The sequence below is a fragment of the Clupea harengus genome, chromosome 12, assembly GCF_900700415.2.
Source record: "Clupea harengus chromosome 12, Ch_v2.0.2, whole genome shotgun sequence".
In the NCBI taxonomy this organism is placed as follows: domain Eukaryota; kingdom Metazoa; phylum Chordata; class Actinopteri; order Clupeiformes; family Clupeidae; genus Clupea; species Clupea harengus.
The window spans coordinates 2,169,456-2,192,644 of record NC_045163.1 but is presented as its reverse complement, the minus strand read 5'-3'; the positions used below and the strand labels follow the sequence as shown (position 1 = coordinate 2,192,644).

The window sequence follows — 23,189 nt, the reverse complement described above, 5'->3', positions numbered from 1 at the left end:
AGAACAACATTGACATTGGCGTGTTTAACACATTCATATATTCATATATTCACAGCTGATCAGACACAATCTGAATCTACGCATGACACAATAACTCACAAGAATTCAATATATGTTATGTGGGACACATAACTCAAAATTCAGTATAGTGTTCAAATGAACACAATTTTTGCTAATGTGCCAGATGATAAGAAAACCTTCTGTGACAAAAACGGAAGAAGGCGCTGTGACACAATCCTACGGGACACAATCCTAATGTGTGTAATTAAATAGAATCTCGTAAAGTCCAAGACTGGACCAACAAATACATGAGCTCATTCCGGTATGTTCCGCAAACACCTCACACAGTTGGTGAACATTTGTAAAGAGCATGTGCACTGTTCTTATCTTATAACAGCATTTCAGTCCATTAACACTGTGTGCAAGCATGGTTCGATCTCTGCTCCAAGAACAAACGCAGAACTCCAGTCCACAATGAACTCATGTGACACTGCATCATCCCACTCCTGTTGCAGATATGTACATTGAAAAAATAAATCACCCATTCACAAGCTGGCCACATCTCTCAATCTATCAGGACTTTCCTTTCAGTGTTGGGCCAAAAGTCTTTTTCTTGGCAGCAGGCTGGGGCTTGGGCTTGGCCGGAGGAGCGGCCCTTTTGGGCTTGGGCTGCAGAGACGTCAGGCCCAGGAGCTCACAGAAGCGGTTGCACTGATGCAAGGCTTTGAACTGGTCAATGAAAGAGGCTGCACAGTTCCCTTTGAAGCCCTTATACCTGAAAAATAGCAATCCAGCAGATTAGAAGATAAGGTGAACTTGATGGTCATCAACATCCATTATGTCAGATATTCAGTCAGTTGTTACCTCATGCTAATACCACTCAACACTCACCCTTTCCTGCAGGTGGAGATGCCAACATCTGTTAGCTTCATGCCAACTCCTGAGGAGAGCGAGCGAGAAAGAGAGAGATGGTATGAACATTTTGGAATTCCCCAATGGAACTGACCAAACAGACACAGTTACATGTGAGTTTTGTTAAGTCGTGTCTGGACTGAACATCAGTCTCACGGTGTGTGATGAGGTGACCTACCTTGCATGTCCGTCACCAGCAGGTTGCCTTCTGTGGTGGAGTAGACCCAGTGCTGAAAGGAACAACACTTCTGCCCGGCCTCTGAATCCCTCCTCTTAAGGTTGATTTCCTTTCCATCCTTCACTGAGTACTTCACAAAGTCACCCATAAGCTCCTCCTCCAGGGTGGCATAGGGAATATCACTGGAGGGCCGATGCACCAGGTAGATGGGAATGATTCTGGGAATGGCACACAAAAACAGGGTAGTTCATTGGGACCCCTGATGCACCAGGTAGATGGGAATGATTCTGGGAATGGCACACAAAAACAGGGTAGTTCATTGGGACCCCTGATGCACCAGGTAGATGGGAATGATTCTGGGAATGGCACACAAAAACAGGGTAGTTCATTGGGACCTTGATATGACAGTAACAGGGGAGGGAAGGCCAGAAGCTTTTTGTCCTTGTAGTCGGCGGGTGTTTGTTTGATGATTGGTAATGAATATTACATGAACATCTGCTGTACATCTACAGACCTGTTCATTCATTCCTTTTTCAATTTTCCATCTGCTATAAGCTATATCAATGAATGAATCAATAAATGAATGGATGAATGGATAAATGAATGGGTGGATGGATGGATGGATGGATGGATGGATGGATGGGTGGATGGATGGATGATGGATGGATGGATGGATGGATGGATGGATGGATGGATGGATGGATGGATGGATGATGGATGGGTGGATGGATGGGTGGATGAATGAATGAATTAAATGAATTAATCAATCCTCATTTATTAGACGTTCTACTCACTCAGGAACTTCTCCAAACGACTTAGATGCTTTGGCCACATGGTTGTATTCCTTGATATACTCTCTGGCAGTATTCTGTACATGGCATTCCTAAGGGTATAAATATCTGGTTGAGGACGATGCTGCACAGATCATTAGATACTATACCAGTTCATCTCAACGACAGCATCAGGTATGGGATTCTAGAAAAAACAATCTAGAATACATGTCTACATGTAGCACACTTGAACTGGCACAGGCACTAACTAACTCTAAATCTACGGCAACTCAAATGATAAACAGAATTCACCTCATGGCTGCTATGTCTCACCTCCACAGCCAGGCCGTAGTTCCTCTGAACAAGTTCCTCACTGTTCTTGGTGCCATGGCTGATGGAGTTATGCACCTTCAGGACACACGGGTGCCCTGAGGTGAAGACTGACGCCATGCCGGCCCTTAGTGTGGCCCGGAAGGCCTTGCGGTGCATGCCCTCGCCAAAGTGCTCTTTCTCCGTCACAATGCTGGCAGGCTGGTTCTCCCCAAAATACTGCTCTGACAGGAAGTTGTCCCTGAAGAGCAGCGGGGCACAGTGCACATCCTCCTCATCGCCCGTGACTTCAGAGGCCTCCACTGAGATTGGGCAGAAATGCAGGAAGATAGAATAAATTAAAAGCTACTAGGGGGGAAATATATTGAGAATTGAAGTCAAATGATCTTCAAATGATGAAATAATCAAGCAAGGTTTTTATGTAACAACACTAACCTTCAGTACTATGAGTTGGGATGAGAAGTTCACAGAGAACTGGTGGAGGGAAGGAAGAAGAGAAGAGAAGAGAGGTGAGAGGACTGCGAGAGCAGGAGATGAGTTAGTAGTGTCTTCAGTGATGCATCGTAAGGTTTGGAGAATGAGGGCCTGGCTGCCTTACCTTCAGAGGTGAGGTGGAAGTCAGAGAAGGCTGAGCCGTGAAGGCTGCTGAGCAGGCAGCGGTACATGCCCAGGTCCTTACTGCAGGCCTTCAGCAGGGTCAGACACGCCTGGCCCTCATCACCAGCCCTGTCAGCAGAGAGAAGAGTATGTTCTTTCTGTTCACATCAGAGCTGTATTGTATAGGAGTTATTATGCATGATTCCATGGAATTCAGTGTACAGCATCACTTTAGCACCCCTCCCTGTTTCACATTCTACATCTTTATTATTCTCAGGGAAATGCTTCCAGAGGTAGTTCACTCTCCCAAAATGTGAAGATGATCCAATTGAAACCCACTGACAAGGAACTTTATATTTTGGTATTACATAAGTTAGCAGAGGTAATCATTACACAACAATCCCAGTTGGCTCTATATCTAGAGAAAGGGTCCGGAGAGATGAGTACAACACCATCAAACAAACTGAAAGTCTGAATCACAGCCTTACATAAAGAGCAAAAATCACTCCCACGCACAGGCAAAGGATGAGTCATCGACTCACTTGATATTCAGTATAGCTTTAGACAAACGGACAACTCATGTCAAACAGGGACACAGTGCCCCCAGGAGGTGGGATGTGTTTGTTGTATAAATGCCACTTTGAAAAATCCTTTCCACAGCGGAAGGCAGCAATATCAAATTACTGACAAACATGCCCTCACGTATTGTGCGATGCCTCACTGAATGCATTCATTCCTGATTACGCCTCTCAAGAGTTAAGTGCTTTAAACGTATAAATAAATACTTTAAAGGGAATAAAGAATTGAAGCATTACAGCATTTACATCCACACAAGATGGTAGACTACCATTATCATACAGATTTATACCAGCAGAGCAGAACATATGTGACCAGATCATCTATGCGCCGGCTAAAATATTTTAATTTAATTTAATTTAAGAGTGGCAAGATGAAAATTCAAAACAATGCATTTAATAATTACAAAAAGAAAATACATATTTTTGCTCACCCCTTTTGGTTCTTTGACAACATGGTTCCCCCCTTTGTCCAGGTGACAGTGGAACTTGCTGTGAGGGTACCAAACTGGCACTGAAGAGAGATACTTTGGGCATCATTAAGGACCGGCACTGCTTGGATATCCTCCAGCACCTGAGGGACTTTGGTATCACATGCAGACATATTATTATTAGATACCTCACATACATACATGACTCACTTCATTATATATAACTCACAGATATGCAGTACGCACACTGACAGGGTTGGGGGTAACTAGTTACATGTAACAGAGTTACATAATTAAATTACAAAATAAATGTAATTGTAATCAATTGCGATTACTGAGAATTACATTTTCATTAAAAAATCTATAAAGCTGTAGAATTTAGCATCCATTTTGTTGCCATCTAAACAGGCTCCATTCATTTGGCAGTATTTGCTAAAATTTTGAGCGTTGCTTTTGATTGGTTCTCCCGTTTGAATTTGCACCACCGTTCGTCTGCCAGTCAAAAAGTAATACAATGTAATAAGTTACATTACTTTGATGAAGTAAATAAAATAGTTAAATTAACTTAACAGGGTAACTAGTAATCTAGAACCTATTACATTTCAAAAGTAATCTTCCCAACCCTACAAACTGATCATAAGAAGGCGTAAGAAATAATTAGCCTTGTCAGAAATAAAGATGCCATAATCTTCCGCACCTTGCTTTAGTGTGTGTGTCCTCTCTTTGACCACCTCACTGTAGGCCTTCTTATGCCCCACTTCTCCACCCTTCTGAGGTTGGAGAGAGCCCTTCGGTATTTGCTGTTTGGATTCAGAGGGGAGCACCCCATGCTTGTCCCCAGTGAGGTGTCTGATGTTGTCACTCTTCTTGCTATCTGGTTTGCCTGCGTTCTCTTGCAGCAATCTCTGAGCTGGTGAAATGTCAGAGAGCAGAGCCTCTCTCTTTGGCTGTGTCACTGGTTTGGCCAGGCCTTTTCCACTCCTCTGAGCCAGCTTAGCCTCAAAAGTGTCAGTCTTGCTCTTTGCCCCAAATGCTTTCTGTTTGACTCCACCCTCCATGTGTAACGAGGGTTCAACACTGCCCATTTTATCCTTTGTTGTCTTCTGCTTGGCTCCATTCTCAACCTCAGCCAGTGGCACTGCTTCTGTTTTCCCTGTTGTAGTAGTCGGATGGTGTTTCTTCTTCTTTTTCCCATGAGCTTTGGCGCTGACTTTCTCTGTGATGACAATGGTCTCAATAACAGTCACCACGCCATCCTCACAACTAGCGTCAGCTAACATAGAGCCGCTTTGAGACTCAGGATGAACATTCTCCTGTTTCTTGGAGGCGTGTGTTGTTAAGTGAGGACCTCCGGACCTATCCTTGTGCCTGAAGCGACCTTTGCCCTCCAAAGCAGCCTTTAAAGTCTTGTGAGACATATTGGCACTTTTTATTTGTTCTTTCTCACTCTTAGGTCCTCCAACACACTGAGGAAGATATGAACTGTAGTCCAAGTCCAGAGTGAGGCAGGCCACACGGTCCTGCTCCAAAACAGCAAAGCGTTCTCCTGTGGCTATGAGCAGCTTAGTACAATCTTTGCCAAGGACTCTCGCCTTGCACAAGGACTCTTGGTCAACACACTTCTCGAAGCTTGAATCTGCCTGAACAGCTTGCTCATCAGAGGAAGAGGAAGTGTTTAAGGGAGAGGAAGAGTCACAGCTGGTGGAAGTGTCAGTGGTGTCGAGGGGAGCTCTGAGCTCACGCGTCACATGTTTACCAATATCTTTCACCACTGGAAGCTTTGGATGGGTCTTCAGACGATTCTGTAGATACGGAAGAAGGACAGGGGGATGGGTGCTCCCGTGTGAGTTTGTCCGAGTCTGAAGCTCCTTCGGCAGGCCTCTTGCACCGAGGTGGTCCCCTGCCAAAGAGCAGTGAGTGAGTCTCTGGGGAGTGTTCCCAAGGCAGGGGTGGTAGAGCGGGGCTAAGGGCATAATAAACTGTGAAAGAAATCCTCTCTTATCCTCCGGCAGCTGAGATCCGTTATTTTCTTGTTTGGTACACCCCAGTGACCCTGTCTGGTCCAAGTTGCATGTGAAGTGTCCCTTGTCTGTGGCCGGGCGAGGCGTGCGTTTGCTGTGTCCTTCCTCCTCACGCCCCACTGCTGGAGCTGATCGGCTGGAGTAATCGGAGATGTTCAGAGAGCCATAACTCCTTTCACCTTCCTCCTTAATGTTCAAGACGGGCAGGGACACACCGACTTCTGTCACCTCCCACGGAGTGGTCTCTTGCTGAAGGGGGTGGAAAATGCTAAAAGATTATGCCGGCAATTCCAGGGGAAGTTTAACTAGACTGGAAAAAAGTATGATGAGCATGCTTGGAAGCTACACGCGGAAAAATATAACACAAACAATTTTGATCAATGGCCTGTCAAACTGAAATTCCGCCTGTATTCTATTCCCATATCTGTTTTCATATAGTTCGTCATTTTGTTTTGCATACATACCTTCCTGGAGCATTAGCTTACTTGGCCCCAGACCCATGGTGTCTTAGTAAAGGAGTCCAGTGTGCATATAGGCTCGGTAGAATTCCATCACTATTATAAGAGACACACTACCTACGTAACTCGCATACAATAAGCTGAGCCAATGAAACGGGTTTCCCTAGCCTGTGAGCCAGTTAGATGGGTGAGAGTGGAGTGCAGTGAGTTACTGGGGGAGCTGATGGAGTCCTGTTTCAGTGTTCACTGCTCCACCCCACAACCCCACCACCCCACGCCTCCACTCCCACTGGGTGTGCGCTATTATCATGCCCCGCTCTATACTTAGCCTCCCGTTTTGGTTATCTGCCTTTTTTTCTTCTACTTCCTGTCCAGCCGCAGTTGTCAGTCTCAGTTAGTGTTTTCGTGTCATTTGCCAGTGTTCCTAGTATGTCCTTATGAGTGTACTAGCCTGCCTGTTAATGAATGTGAATGAGTGTTTACTTCTCAGCAGTAGCCTATGCGTGTGTGATTAAAGCAGAGCTGTGGCTATAGTGTTCCAGGCTAAATGAGATCCTTACACCCCCGGGGGCTCTGCTGACATTTGTGCACTAGCCTGACACCACACCTCTGCCAGCCCTTGGCTAGTGTATCATAACAAATACATGAGAACAACGACAGAAATGTCTGGCATCACAGAGTGCTATATTAGGTGTATCAAGGACAAATAGTAAAGGTGCGGGTCAGACAATGCTACACTGAGAAAATGTAATACAGACTGTCTGCGACATAATCAATGCGATCAACCAATGTGTTCTCTGAAACATAGTTTAGCCTTCAGGAGGACGCATCAGCCACTTGATGCCCCCTCTTTTTAAGTAGAACAATGCCAAAACAGTTACATGCTCGCTCACCTTAGCATAGTGTTGTCCACTGCCTTTAGTTGCAAACTGTAAGGAAGATGGCACCTTGTGGTATAAATCCATCAGAGACTCTCTCTGAATCCTACAGCCCTCCCCATAAAGCATGTCCCTGGAACAGTCAGATAGGCTTGGGTGCGTAAGGGCGTCACTCCCTGAGATTGTGTCGCAGGCAGCCCCTATGTCACTGGGCAAAGCCGTACCCTTCTGCGGGGGAGTTGAAAGGCAGCCGCGTAATCCTGGGTCTGGTGTCTGTCCTCTGGAATCTGCCCAAACCTCCGCTCTGACTTCAGTTGAGTGATGTCCACCAAGAACCAACAGATTTTGTGGGAGGGTAGTGAGCATCTGCCCGCTTTGGGTTGATCCGTCTGGCTTGGGTTCCGCTGCCTGGTCCTGGATAGCCATGCTGGCCTCTGCCAACGATTTGTTGATGAATGGGTCTTCTGGATGTGCAGGCAGAGCAGGAGCCCAGTCCGAGAGTGCACTAACCCAGCTGTCTGTGGACGACCATCTCTCAACAGGTGGCCTCCAGAAGGCAGAGCCACTGACTGGCTCATCCACGGCAGTGGCTGCTTCCCTTGGGAAACTTGACTCCTTTGTGTTGTGTGTTGGCTCACCAGAGCTGCTCACAGAGGGAGAATGCCCCCACTCATCTAAAATAGACCCCTCATTCTCCTCACCTGCCAAGAACTGGCAAGCATCCAACCACAACTCATTAGACGAGTCATAATCTGCTGGCTTGAAAGTGACTCCTTCTTTTCCTGTGGAGACATCAGCTAAGTCTCCCAGGGCAACAGGTGCGGGGCTCTGGCCTGCCTCTGACTGGTCCCAGTTACCGCTTTCACTTCGCGGGTGGCTTTCTGTCACTGTATTCTGGAAGTTATGGGCCAAGGGATGTGTGACAAAGGCTCCATCAGTAATACTACCCTCCATCATTTCACCTTCAGAGCTAATCTCAACCGCTTTCATCATGAAATTCTCAGCAGTCTGCATCAAGAGATGTGTGTCACAGTAACCTAAAACCTCACGCTCCAATGTAGCCTCACATTCATGGCTATCCCTGCGGTGTGCTGTTAATGAGCCCTTAAGACGCTTTGAGACGTCGTATGTGTTGAAGTCACCACTGACCGCACAGCCTCCCTGAGTGTCACCTTCCTGGTAGCCACGAGGTTCCTCTGGCGCCAGCTTCTCTGGAGGCTGACATAAGGTATGTGCTTCAAAATGGCTATCTTCCTCTGGATTGCCACAGTCACGAGTGTCCATCTGTGTCCACCTCTCTGACTCACAGATAGCTCTGACCTCACAGTGTTCTCTGACATCAGGAGAACATTGAGATTGAGGCTCCTCAACCAACACACGTGTTGTAGTCTGGATCAGTGGAAGGGAGTCACAGTTGATGCACTTCTCTTTGTCACCCCCCACAGTGTTATCCTGTTTGTCAGTGAAATGAGTGACTATCGCTGGGACAGTTGTGGTGTCAGGTGTGAAAGATATGGGATCCATATTGCTGTCTATGGGATGACTGAAAAGGTTCATGGTATTGTTTGTGTAGGGGTTGATGCTATCTGTTCTTATGTCTAGAGATGTGGAGGTAGGATCCATAGAGTTGATGTTATCTGTTCTAATGTCTAGAGGTGTGGAAATAGAGTTGATGGTATCTGTTCGCATGTCTAGAGGTGTGGAGATAGAGTTGATGGTATCTGTTCTAATGTCTAGAGGTGTGGAGATAGAGTTGATGGTATCTGTTCTAATGTCTAGAGGTGTGGAGATAGAGTTGATGGTATCTGTTCTAATGTCTAGAGGTGTGGAAATAGAGTTGATGGTATCTGTTCGTATGTCTAGAGGTGTGGAGATAGAGTTGATGGTATCTGTTCGTATGTCTAGAGGTGTGGAGATAGAGTTGATGGTATCTGTTCGTATGTCTAGAGGTGTGGAGATAGAGTTGATGGTATCTGTTCTAATGTCTAGAGGTGTGGAGATAGAGTTGATGTTATCTGTTCTTATGTGTAGAGATGTGGACGTGGGATCCATAGAGTTGATGTTATCTGTTCTTATGTCTAGACATGGGGAGGTAGGATCCATAGAGCTGTGCACAGGAGGAGCAATGCAGTCCGTGGGAAGGGAATGAAGAACCATGCTAGTGTTGGTCAGAGAGTTGATTGGGTTCTTGTTGCTGGTTACAGAAGCAGAAGGGATGAATGGGTCCACTGTGCTCTCTATAAGTGGGGTGCGGTGACCCATGTCACCTTCTACTGCACTGGTACTGAAGACTATGCGGGTGTCAGTGAGAAGGTCGGTGGGATTAATGCTGCAGTCTACAGGGGGACAGAAGGGCTCCACGCCTGTGTCTGTGGGAGGAGGACCAGTACAGATGTCACTGTCCTCAATCTGGTCTGTGGGAGGAGGACCAGTACAGATGTCACTGTCCTCAATCTGGTCTGTGGCCCAGCTGGGTTCCCTCTCACTCAGAGTCGTTAAAGTGGACTGTTGCTGGGCAAGGCACGTGTCATGGGCCGTCGAGACAGCGATAATGGTAGGGTCAGGATGACCTGCTGTCATTGTTGTGGTTAAGCCTACTGTCACATTGTTGGACTCGCTCTGTGGGGCACTGCAGGGGCAGAAACAGAGAGAGAGAGACAGACAGGGACAGGGAGAGAGAGAGAGAGAGAGAGAGAGAGAGAGAGAGAGAGAGAGAGAGAGAGAGACAGGGACAGTCAGAGTCAAATGAGCACATTCCACATTTCAGAGGCTGGTACAGTAGATAGAGGCTGATAGACAGAGGCTGATAGACAGAGGCTGATCCCAAATAGTGTATGTATAATACTGTCTATGCATGTGTCTTTCATGTGTGTTGCTACAGTTCTCTTTAAGCTAATCATATTCATCAGGTTGCCTTTCTCCACATGCATTTTACCAAGTGACAGCTGTGGGTTTGAGCCTTCTGGTCCATCCGAACTCTGAGTATTCGTATCCATACTCATCCTCTTGTGTGTCATTTAGGTCAGTCATGTCTTTCATGAAGTCCTAATCTTGACCTCTAGAGAGGAGAGAAGAGACACAGAGGTTGCAGAGGCAAATGAGATCCTCCTCAATTCAGTGTCTTAGTTTGGAAGCAGAGAGGTTTTTAAGACTTAAACCTGTTCTGGAATCTGTACACTTTCACATTCCTGGACCAGTGTAAACATCACCTACACTGGACCAGTGTAAACATCACCCAGACTGTTATTAGAATAGCTTTTGAGGATGAGACCCATGGCTGTGTTCCCAGATCATCACAAGCATCCCAGTGCTTCATTGTTCCCTTTCTAATACCCTTCAGGACAGAGACCCATATCTTCCTCTTGCTGACAAGCCTCTATAGCTATCCTGGGAGACTTATCTTGGACACATACCCACACTCACTACTGCTATTACTACTACTACTACTCAAGTGCCAGTTGCATTCTTTGGTTACATTTTACATCATGAAGCCAGAGGAACTCTGGATAATGTTAGGATTGTTAAGACCAATTTACAGAAATGCTCTAAATAGTAGCTCGGAACTCTCTGGGTGGAATTTAAATGGATTCCATCTGCCTGTAGTTAAATACAGAATGCTGTCCCCCTTTTTTTTTAATTGAAACTATTGGGTTCTAAGAACTGCGAGGGGTGTTTTTGAAAAGTTGTTTCCGATTTTGTTGGCTTTAGACTATAATAAACAGTCAAACAACACCCTTTGGCTACGCTCCTTTTGAGTTAGTGTAATTTTAATTAGGAATGTAATGTGATTTGATCACACATGCATAAAGCCCTGTAATGGACACACACATATTGATGTGATGAGATTTGTTATTGCATATAGGACATTAACTTTAGTCTGGAGCTGTAGTGAGGCACTAGTCAGTCAGATCAGCTTGTGCCCCATGTGGGGAGTCATTCCGTGGTGTGAGCAGCGTTGGATGACCTGGACTCATTCCATCCTTCTGAGAAACCAGAGATGGAAGGGAGAACTCCAGCGTGGAGGTATGCCTCTTCACATGCATGGATGAGATGGAGTTACTCAGCAGTCTAAATGAAGCTCTACAGGAGACACGAGCGAGCGAGCGCACTATTAGAAGGAGTTTAATCCCGTTTCTGATTTATTTAATGAAAGCTCTACATGGGGGTTTTGTAAGGTTCGACATTTTGAAAACCTGTGCTTCTTTGTAGCAAACACATCTGAAAACAAATAAGGAAGAATGTTAATGTGCTTGCCTGAAGAATTAGTTTGATATACCCAAACCCATATGTAGCTATCACAGTGCAAAACAAACAAGTTCTCCTCAGATCGACAGTAGACTCTCTGACAATTGAGGATCTTCCATCCTGAGACATCCTTTTACACAAGGGTGTAAAACATCATGAACTGCATGTCCCCCCCCCCCAGGTTTTGTTGTTTGAACCACAGAAGGTGCTGTTTTCTTTGCTGTATGCACTTGTAAATATGTTTTTAAATGGTTAATTTGAACACTAACAGGCCAATTGATGTTGTTGAACTCCTCTGGTCTCTGGTCCCGTGGAGGCTGGTTACTGGATCAACTAGGTTTAGCCCCTCAAGATTATATTTAAGGTACAATAAAACTGTCATCACAGGTTACAGGGTGGCTCTCTTTAGAGTACAAGCTGTATTTGACTCCCTATGCCCATTACCTTCAGCAAACTAAAAATAAGTATGATGACGTACTACTGTTTTTGTTGTGTAAACAAGAAATTCAGCTCGATATCACCTTTAGTGCATACATAACACATCTTCTATGGCTTCACCAGCCAAACTAACGTACAGAGAAACTAGTCTACAGTAAGGATTTGAATACAGAACACCATCTGTGAAAGGCTACACAAAATGGCTACTCAAATAACCGCGTCCATCAATAAACAATGAATGAAATGAGTAGTTGAACGCTGTCTTTCTGTCTCAACAGACTAATCAGTTGAAAGCGTACAACCCGTAAACATCCCAAGCTAAGACCCAGTCCCCAGACTGGCCTGTGTCCCCCGGCTCAGCTGCCACTGGATTAAAGCGCATGCTGTATTAATTACCCCTGAAAGCGAAGGCCTCGGCCGTCACAATGGACCTGTCTTCCCCTCAGGATATTTCCAGAATGTTTTTACATACCTTTTTAACATCCGAGTGCCTATAACTGAACAGGGATGTAGGGCACAGAACCATGTTTTACGCAAGGGACTGAAGGAACTTGGGGAGGTGGGGACTATTTTTAGCTGTTGTCCCCCATAAGTACAAAGTCAGTTACCTGATAGCTTAGACATGTGCCGGCTTTGAGCACTTAACACCACATGGCTATATTTGCTCTCTTTTTCTCTGATCGTCCATCACGAATAGCTCTACTTTCTCTCCGACTGTTTTCTTTTAATCAGCGGCTGTGAAACGAGCGAGTGAAGACGGACTGAGTGTTTTCAGACGGCCCCGAGTGGCGCCAGTGCTGTGCAGCCTCCATGCCAAGCAGCGAGCTCTTGGTATTCAGAGGCATTTTAATGCATCACATGGGAATACGAACACACTTTTGTTGAGAGATTTGTGAAATAGACTAGAGATTCTAGGCACTGTGAGACGTTCAGAGCCTTTAGAGCCCATTAATATACTGTACATTCTCTTGTTTTTTGCACTCGTGGGTCTTCCTCCCCTTTCTAGCTGTCTGTTTGTCTGTCTGTCTGTCCCTCCTCATCTCTTCCCCAGGGAGAGGTGCGACCCACGTGGGAGTGTAATGTGAGGTGCCTCCATTGACAGGTGGTTGTTTTCATAAACCCCGGTGACATGGGTCTGTTGCTCAATTCGAGGAACACATAGCGGATTGGCAACAGGGCGGATGGTATTGTGACATGGAACATTTTTCTCTGTATATTTCTTCCCTGATGAGTTGAATTTGCTGCCAAGATACACAGAAAGGTGTTACAGTCACTCCAGAAACTAGTTTCTTTCATTGCGGTCTGGCACAGCAAGTAAAGATCACAGTTTTGACATTTTCATTACGTTCATTAGGTTTTTTATTTTATTTTGTCTTTCAGTTCGGGTTTTCTTTCTGTTCAGTTTTAGTTCGATTTTTTATTTTTATTTTGAGGAATTTACTCTTTTTAGTTTAGTTTTTATTTAGTTTTACTGTTAGCTGACGTTTTTCAGGTATTATGAGGAAAGCCTTTTAGCAAGAAGCTGAAAAAGGTAGGATGAAGGAAAGCATGACATCAAATATGATGTATTTAATTCATCCTTGGTCCTTTTTATTAGCATAGTGTCTCTCAAGAAGTCAAACAGAACAGGACAAGTGCTATAGAAACCACAGTGCAAATCGAGGGGGAAAACGGAGCAGATTTTACCTGCAATTCTATTTTGTTTTAGTTTGTATTGCAATGTTCATTGTAGTTTTTAGTTTGTTTTTATGTTTTTGAAAACTTTGGTTTTTATTTTCATTTCTGTTAACAAAATTATTTTTTCACTGCTAGTTTTACTTTCAGACTTAGCTTTCATTGTAGTCCAAAACAATCTTTAGCCTGACAACATTTTCCTTATTCTTAGTTTTCTTTTTTGGTTTATTTGACCATTTTACCTAACACATACCAAAATGGACTAGGATGTTTTTAGGTCCGGTGATGTTTTGTTTTGTTTTTAGGTCTTCTACAAGTGTAGTCCAACAGCTGAAAGATAAGATAAGAGCTGCAATCTCAAGGATGAAAGAGTTTCTGGCTCCACTTTGATCTTAGGTCATGAATAGTTTCCACACACACAAACACACACACTTGCATGTGCCTGGTCACTCACTCACACACTCTCTCACACACTTTCTCTGAAGTTGTCTCCCCACCATCCAGGAGCATCTTTGAGATTTGGTGACTTCTAAAATAGCTCAGGTTGGGTTTCACTGTGCCGCCTTGGCAACAAATTGTTTGTGTCTTAGTCCAGCCCTCACCCTCATCTTACCCCAGTGTCCCCTCAAACCCTCAAAGTCTTGTCTCACCAAGATAGTATTAAACACGCCTGCCTTATCAAATGAACAGCATAAGGTTGGAAGCATGACTACACTTAGTGTGGTTACACTTGCGTTATCAGCTGCTCTGCTTGCACTTGCAAATATCACAACACACACACTTCAGACCTAAATATGTGAAACAAGGCTGGCCAATGGGCTTCTATTTATGTCCGAAGTATTGATGTATGAATGCTTCATGTTAGAAGTATTGATGTATGACTGCTTCATGTTAGAAGTATTGATGTATGAATGCTTCATGTTAGAAGTATTGATGTATGAATGCTTCATGTTAGAAGTATTGATGTATGAATGCTTCATTTTAGAAGTATTGATGTATGAATGCTTCATGTTAGAAGTATTGATGTATGAATGCTTCATGTGAGAAGTATTGATGTATGAATGCTTCATGTTAGAAGTATTGATGTATGAATGCTTCATGTTAGAAGTATTGATGTATGAATGCTTCATTTTAGAAGTATTTATGTATGAATGCTTCATTTTAGAAGTATTGATGTATGAATGCTTCATTTTAGAAGTATTGATGTATGAATGCTTCATTTTAGAAGTATTTATGTATGAATGCTTCATTTTAGAAGTATTGATGTATGAATGCTTCATTTTAGAAGTATTGATGTATGAATGCTTCATTTTAGAAGTATTTATGTATGAATGCTTCATTTTAGAAGTATTGATGTATGAATGCTTCATTTTAGAAGTATTTATGTATGAATGCTTCATTTTAGAAGTATTTATGTATGAATGCTTCATTTTAGAAGTATTTATGTATGAATGCTCCATTTTAGAAGTATTGATGTATGAATGCTTCATGTTAGAAGTATTGATGTATGAATGCTTCATTTTAGAAGTATTTATGTATGAATGCTTCATGTTAGAAGTATTTATGTATGAATGCTTCATGTGAGAAGTATTTATGTATGAATGCTTCATGTTAGAAGTATTTATGTATGAATGCTTCATGTTAGAAGTATTTATGTATGAATGCTTCATGTGAGAAGTATTTATGTATGTTCTGTGTCCATGTGGTGGTTAACATATTTTCAAATTCCTGCACCAGACTTACTTAAAATTCATCAAGCTTACTCACTATTATGTTGTAATATGTTATATAATGTTGTAGTTCTATTTCCCTGAATCATTTCACCCCTAAGTATTCAAGAACCCTTTATATGACATATAATTTGATATTTGTACTCCTTTTGTGAAACTGGCTAGTAGGAAAGCAGTGGTTCATGATAACCACACCACCTGTTGTAGAATGTCCGATAAGACTACTGTTAGTGACGAGGTCAAAATGACATTATTTGCACAGTGACATTATTGTGACATGCTTTTGCCTGAGATTGTTCTTTTCCACTTTATGACATATTAGCTACACCTTTGACGACCTTGACCATTTTCACAAACCCCTTATACAGGATGGCATTGAGTTTAATGAAGCAATTTTCTTCATTGTTATCATTTGAGTCTGTCAGTGTGTTTACATGATGGTATAATTCGAATCTTTGCTTAGTCGGACTATGCTATCTTTCGGGGCAAGTGCTATTATCCCAATATACATGGCAGTGAATAAATCGAATCATTGGTCGAAAGCATGTCATATCCGATACGATAGGTGGCGCTGTTTTCATTACAACTAGTGGTGATACAGCCATTTCCGCTTGACCTCTTCACCACTACCAACAACAACAGTTGATTGAGCATGAATCGCGTCTGTTCATCGGTCCAGAAATGCGTGTTGCCTCTTGGGTTGTCCATCGCGTTGTTTGTTTGTTTCTGCTGGGCCAACGTGTTTATAAGTTACATTATTCAAAGGTGAAAGATAAAAGGCGAGAGAAACGCATGCACATTCACACACACACACGCGCAAATAATGGGTTACAGCCAAAACGCATTGCCCTTCTGCCAGTTGCATCAAATTGTTTAAGTACTTCTTCGCTGTCGATTTCCAAATCTGTGTGAATATTCATAAGAGCAAGTCCAGTCAGTCTTTTGTCAGTCATCGTACTTCGTAAGATATGTCTTAAGACGCCCCATTGTACTGAATGACCGCTCAGCAGACGCTGTGGAAACGGGCAAATGTGCCGAACTTTCCAGGGCTTGATAAAGCTCACTGTATTTGGGCTGTAGCTCATTTAGCTGTTTCCAGCTCTATATCTGCATCGTCAACGCTGGGCATTAGTTGTCCGTACTCCGATTTTATAGTTTCCCCATTGTAATAAATATGCATTCATGATATTTTTCTATGACCGAGTTTGACAGGTATTGGTCAGGTAATAGTCGAGTGACAGCTGATTTCACAAGCATTAACTTTAAACCAGAATATTATAACGTGCCGGCATAGTCGCCCCGTAATGCCGTGCAGCGGGCGCATACTGTTGTACTTTATGTGATGCACTAGCGCTCAACGACGTTCCCTAGGCTATATGTTCCTTACCGTTCTAATTACATGTCGTTGTTCTGTATTGGGACAGAGCTTATACAGGTGGGTGACGGTAGCACAGTCTGTTCGTGGGCATAAAGCCTGTGCCATTGTGACAGTGTGTTGTGTTTTAGTGTTTAATAAAAAGCCATAACAATTATACCACGCTTCCGTGATTTGTTACAATATAATGGTCTTGCTTCTATAATGTATAAACACGTAGGTTACAGGGTGGGTGTGGCAGAGAGAGAGAGGGAGAGCGATGATGCACACGGATATATCAGATTTAGCGACCGGAGCAAAGTTATGTTGCTGTAACGTTGAACTCTTTGCAATCAATAAATACAGTACTTAATAGGCTAATTGATACAATGGTTGTTTGAGTGCAATGGGAGTGTATGATCGTTATTGTCTATAAAGCAGTGTTTCTCAAACTTTTTCAGACCAAGGACCACTTAGCCAATAAAAAAAAATTTGCGGACCATTTAACTAAATATCCCCGGAACAACATGCCTCCTACCCAAGACCTGGCGCCAGACAATTGTTAGCGCACACATGATTTTCGCGGGTGGGCTCTCCTTTTGTACGTACCAGTAGGCTAGTTATAGATATGACAATGCGCAAGGCAAAGCATCTGGAACCCTGCTCCATGCGTGACTTGGTTATGTTACAAACTATAGTTCGCTCACAGCCTCATACTCCCATCACACACTCAGACAGACATCACAAAACACAACGATGCGCATACTGACCGCAGTATTTCACTACCAACAGTAGGCTAGCCCACTGGCATTAATACAGCCATCCTAGTAGTCAACTTTTCATAATTAAGAGCTGTCATTATCCAACGTCACACAACACAGAATATAGCCTAGTTATCATCTTGCTGTCTCAGCGGGAGAAAAACACAGTGTTTTGAATGCAACTCCGCGGCGAGATAATTCCCAATGAGGCTGAACCACTTTCTCCTTGTCTATGTTAGAGGCTTTCTCATTTAATTTTCTTTTCATAGTTCCTGTCTTAAACCACCAATCCATGACCTTGTTAATAGATTAGGCAACTCTTTATTAGATTAGGCTACTACTGGCTGTGTTCTCTTCGTTCTGAGTTGTATGTTAGAAATGTCGCAATAATTTACTTGTGGCCGTCGCGGACCACACTTCATCATATTTGATAGAATGAAGAACAAATTAGTTGTGAATACTATCACCGAGTTTGAAAGGTATTTGGTCAGGTAACAGCCCTTTGACAGCTGATTTGCTTTCTGATTTGACAGTACTGCTGTGTGTTTTAAGCAAATAAAATGTGGACTGTTTACAAGCGGGCACCTGCTATCGTTGATTATACAGTAAATACGTTGTGAAATGAAACAAAAACACATCACAGTTAAAGATGTATTAGTATTGATTGATTCACATCGATATGAATGGATGACATGACCAACAAGTGGTGGGAAATTAATATGAAAGTATTTGTTCGGTGAATTAGCGCGTTCTGTCCAAACAGTCGCAGTCAACGTTTTTGTCAACACTGGCACCACATAAGTATCGTAATTTGAACGTCCTTATACGTTTTTAAGGAGGGGTTGTAAAGGTACTCATATCTTCGGACCTCTTCTGTTATATGATATATGGTCTAACATGCATTAGCCTACCTGATAAACAACTGGAAAGAGTATATTCATGTGAATGATTTACACTGAAGAGTCATTTATGAGACCCCAGGTCCTCACTCATTGTTCCACTGAAACAGAAACAGGTGTGAAGATGCCCTGGGGTCCTCTAAACTCAGCAGGGCTGTTAATGTGTGTTTAACGAGGGCTATGGACACAGGGCAACAGGGCTACTGGGAGGGGCAGTGGGGGGTCTGGGAGGCTAGGTCAGAGATGTACCATGGCGACATAGATCCACGTTTATATCAAAATAAAAACGAACATTTTAAAACTATGATAACTGTGCAACACACACACACACACACACACACACACACACACACACACACACACACACACACACACACACACAAACACACACAAACACACAAAGCCTAACACATCTCTTACAAACAATTTTGAAATGCCAAACGCACTTCATTAAAGCATACTTGCACGAGGCCAAGCATAGACACCTGTCAAACTGATATTTGAACTTCAGGCGATAATGGCACTGCCAGCTGAGCTGTCCACAGTTCTGAAGAATCGATCTGAAAATAGTCATTCATTGCAGTGGGGCAACATGCCATCACTCAGAGGAGGTGAACTGAACTGATAGGCTGCGGTGTTACGACAATAGTGGATCCAGTTCATGTCAGTGTGCTAATGGAGCGGAGCACAGGCTGCTCCGACACAGACATAAGTCTGTGACATCCATGGAGTCCTTGTGCTCTATCAAGGAACAAAGTGGTGGCTCTGATAATGAACACTACACTGTAAATACAAGTGTGACCACTAGGCAAAGGTTTACCAAAGAGGGTATCAACAGCCTGTGCTGTTCTAGAAGTGAATAGATATCACAGTAGCCACATTAGCCATATCAACAGCCTGTGCTGTTCTAGAAGTGAATAGATATCACAGTATCCACATTAGCCATAACAACAGTTGCACTGAGATTTCACAAAGTAATACATGTCATTTGAGTCAGTTAATGTAAGTAATGTGTCGCTCTACCAGAGAGTGATTGTAAACACTGAATAATACTCTCAACAGTTGTTGAACAGTATAAATATGGAGGTACACACACACACACACACACACACACACACACACACGCACATGTGTTGTGCATACATCTAAGGTAAGTTCAGGTAATAATTAGGAGAGTCCCGTGATAGTAAGTAAGCCCTGGAACATGTAGAAATTGTATTTCTTAACAGGATGTGGCAAAACGTATTGAATACATGTAGTCTGATGATGGTATCTGTAATATCAGTTTGCTACATGGGTCCTGATACAATCGAACTAATAGCTGACACAATACACACAATATTACTGATATGACAGCATATTGATATTGGCATCAGCCCCCCCCCCCCCCCCCCAATGAGCCAGGGTTCAAATGTTCACTTGCCCCTTTCACCTTTGTGCTTAATCTAGGGGGTTGAGGCCCTAGGCTCAGTAGAGCGCCTTGACACAGTTTTATTGTTTGGGCTCTATATAATATATATATATATATATATATATATACTGTATATATAAATAAACCGGACTTTGAATTGAATTGAATTGAATTGATGTGTAAACACATGTTTGAGGAATGTATGTAATTTGTGTGTCTGTATGTATCACCAATAGATTTATAGGCTGATGTGTGTGTGTCCTCTTTGGCCTGTGTGCCTGAGTCGGGTATGTGTTTGTGGCAGAGGTGTGTCCAGTGTCGTCTTTCCTAGGGGTTAAATATAAACGGTGCCGTGGTACTGGAAGGCGCCTGGAGCTCCTGCTACGTGCCGTGACTCACTGAGGCGGGCCAGCTGGACTGGGGTGTCACAGACGTAACTCTGGCTGCCCTTTGACTGCGTTCCCAGCGCCCCCCGTAAGTGCCCCCCAAGGTGGCCAACACGGCCTCGGCCTCACCAATCCAGGGGCTCCAGTTTGAAGTTCCTGAGGTGCTAGGATGCATCTATACCCAGAGAGCAGGTCCAGTCATCTCAAAGGCATGGGTCAGAATGATTGGGGAGATTAACAGAGTGCCATGGGGCAGTTGGAGGATCTCTGTGACTCGCTGTTCAGCTTGTCTTATGTCATCATCACGCGTGGTCTCATAAACAGTGTCCAGTTCAAAAGGCCTATTTGAACACCGAGGTCACTATTGCAAAATGGATTTAACGATCCAACGTATCCATGAGCCATTTTTCAGAGATGGAAACTTTAAGTTCTGCCAGAGAGACTCTCAGCTATCGCTGATGGTGTATTTGCGTCTCTTAAAAGGCACACTATTTACCTTTGATGCAAAAAAAAAAAACTAAAACCATTATAATATTCAGTTCACACTGCTGTCATTCCCTACTGGATAAAAGCGTGATTTTTATTATGTTTTGATTGCATTTAGGATGCATTATTTACATCCTCCTAGCAAGTCATTACGCAATCCCTGCCCACCATTTGATTGATGTAGATAGGTAACCATAATCTGATAACTACACAGCTTGTTTGTTAACCATTACCACATCAAAATTGAAATAAAAATGTCGATGATATATTAAACTAATTGACTACGTGATTGTTAGGTGTAGAGTTTGAGTCATTAGGACTATTTCTCTGATCTAATGTATGTTTTGTCAATGCAGTTTGTTGGTGTTTGTGATCCTACAGCAGAACACCTATAATGTGTAATTACTCTAACCAGTTACGGGTCACAAACACATGTGTAATTAATTACTCTAACCAGTTACTGTATGGGTCACAAACACATGTGTAATTACTCTAACCAGTTACTGTATGGGTCACAAACACATGTGTAATTACTCTAACCAGTTACGGGTCACAAACACATGTGTAATTAATTACTCTAACCAGTTACTGTATGGGTCACAAACACATGTGTAATTACTCTAACCAGTTAAGGGTCAAAAACACATGTGTAATTAATTACTCTAACCAGTTACGGGTCACAAACACATGTGTAATTAATTACTCTAACCAGTTACGGGTCACAAACACATGTGTAATTAATTACTCTAACCAGTTACGGGTCACAAACACATGTGTAACTACTCTAACCAGTTACGGGTCACAAACACATGTGTAATTAATTACTCTAACCAGTTACGGGTCACAAACACATGTGTAATTAATTACTCTAACCAGTTACTGTATGGGTCACAAACACATGTGTAACTACTCTAACCAGTTACGGGTCACAAACACATGTGTAATTAATTACTCTAACCAGTTACGGGTCACAAACACATGTGTAATTACTCTAACCAGTTACGGGTCACAAACACATGTGTAATTAATTACTCTAACCAGTTACGGGTCACAAACACATGTGTAATTACTCTAACCAGTTACGGGTCACAAACACATGTGTAATTACTCTAACCAGTTACGGGTCACAAACACATGTGTAATTAATTACTCTAACCAGTTACGGGTCACAAACACATGTGTAATTAATTACTCTAACCAGTTACGGGTCACAAACACATGTGTAACTACTCTAACCAGTTACGGGTCACAAACACATGTGTAATTAATTACTCTAACCAGTTACGGGTCACAAACACATGTGTAATTAATTACTCTAACCAGTTACGGGTCACAAACACATGTGTAATTAATTACTCTAACCAGTTACGGGTCACAAACACATGTGTAATTAATTACTCTAACCAGTTACGGGTCACAAACACATGTGTAATTAATTACTCTAATCAGTTACGGGTCACAAACACATGGTTTTCCACAGGTACAGAGATAGTAGTCACCTGCCACAAAATGCCACGTGTCAAAATGGCAGCTATGTCCATTAGGTCAGTTGTCTGACCTACACAGTTAACATTGTCATCGCTCAACAGCTCCTCTCATGAACAAGGGCAGAGGAATTGTTTTGACACATCTTTGAGCTGAATGCTTGAGAAAATCTAACGACACGTAGACCAAATTGATTTAAATTAGTTTCTCTTGTGTATTTCAAACACATGATTTACAGCGTTTAGACTTTTATTGTGATTACTTTTTCCACATATGTAATTTCTTCTTCATGGTGCTATGTATTTGGCCAGAGGGCATAGAATTTCCACTCCCAACAAACATTTGGTTACTCAGTTACTCAATATGACCACTAGAGGGGGATATTTAACATAAAACAATCCACACCCAAAGCTGCTTGCGGTCATCACAGCTGGTGAGCCATCAGGCACTTATGCCAAGTTCGAAATGGTTCATAATTACAGGTTCACAAAAAGGAAGAAATAATAATTGCCCGACACAAGTTAATAAAGCTGAATATTGAACATAATGTCTAATACTATGGCTACTTGATCACCATCATCTCTGACTCAATGGGCACTCAGAAGCAAAAAGGCTCTGTGAAATGATGACTAAATCTCCGTATTCAAGCAGCAATGGGGATAAAAGAATGGAAGGAAAAAAGAATAGAGAAGAGGAATAGCACAAGAAAGAGAGGAGAAGAACATGAAAGGAGGAAGGGGAGGGGGACAGAATTCCATTGAACAATCAACCATTGACAGGGTTGACACATTGTGGAACATTTTAGAATCTGAATTAGCATAATATATTAACATTACTTTATTTTTCACATAATTTACCATTTAAAATTACAATGGCAATATTTACATATAAATATAAGCTCTAGTAGCCATAGTATCTTGTTGTGTTTTTTTGTGTGTGTATGTCATCGCCTCCTCCAGTTCATGAAGACTTCAGAAAGAGGTACGGTTTCTCAATCAGAACCGTCAGCACATAGCCCAAAAAAAGGGTCAAAGCACTGTGGCCCAGGAACAGGTAGAACTGATGGAGAAAGGTCAAGGTTCAAAAACACAAACTGAATGCGAAAACACACTGACTGTGTGTCAGTGCACAGCTAAAAACAACATGAATGTGCTGACAGATACTGCATCC

At 42.8% G+C, this 23,189-nt stretch overlaps 1 protein-coding gene across 3 annotated transcripts; it reads right to left on the bottom strand.

The window, feature by feature from the left end:
* alpk2 (alpha-kinase 2) lies at window positions 1-12,414 on the bottom strand. 3 transcript variants are annotated; one of them, XM_012840317.3, is made up of 12 exons: window positions 12,306-12,414; window positions 10,086-10,208; window positions 7,166-9,779; window positions 4,491-6,063; window positions 3,797-3,944; window positions 2,789-2,916; window positions 2,626-2,664; window positions 2,173-2,492; window positions 1,885-1,973; window positions 1,091-1,308; window positions 892-940; window positions 1-775 (listed from the first exon to the last, which is right to left on the bottom strand). In XM_012840317.3, the coding sequence occupies exons 2-12, from the start codon at window positions 10,187-10,189 to the stop codon at window positions 574-576; spliced, it is 5,484 nt and encodes a 1,827-aa protein (XP_012695771.2). In that variant the 5' UTR covers window positions 10,190-10,208; window positions 12,306-12,414; the 3' UTR covers window positions 1-573. The 3 variants fall into 3 exon arrangements, with proteins under 3 accessions (XP_012695771.2, XP_012695770.2, XP_012695773.2); XM_012840316.3 differs by having other exon boundaries at window positions 12,230-12,312; XM_012840319.3 differs by having other exon boundaries at window positions 2,194-2,492; window positions 12,230-12,312.
* Window positions 12,415-23,189: the final 10,775 nt, after the last annotated feature.

What these genes read in the sequence shown, in the direction of transcription:
- alpk2 (XM_012840317.3), bottom strand. Translation starts at nt 10,189, where the DNA reads ATGAAAGACATGACTGACCTAAATGACACACAAGAGGATGAGTATGGA. An exon ending in AAACCCACAGCTGTCACTTG is followed by an intron (nt 9,780 to 10,085) that starts GTAAAATGCATG and finishes CTGCCCCTGCAG; the next exon opens with TGCCCCACAGAGCGAGTCCA. An exon ending in GTGGACAACACTATGCTAAG is followed by an intron (nt 6,064 to 7,165) that starts GTGAGCGAGCAT and finishes CACCCCCTTCAG; the next exon opens with CAAGAGACCACTCCGTGGGA.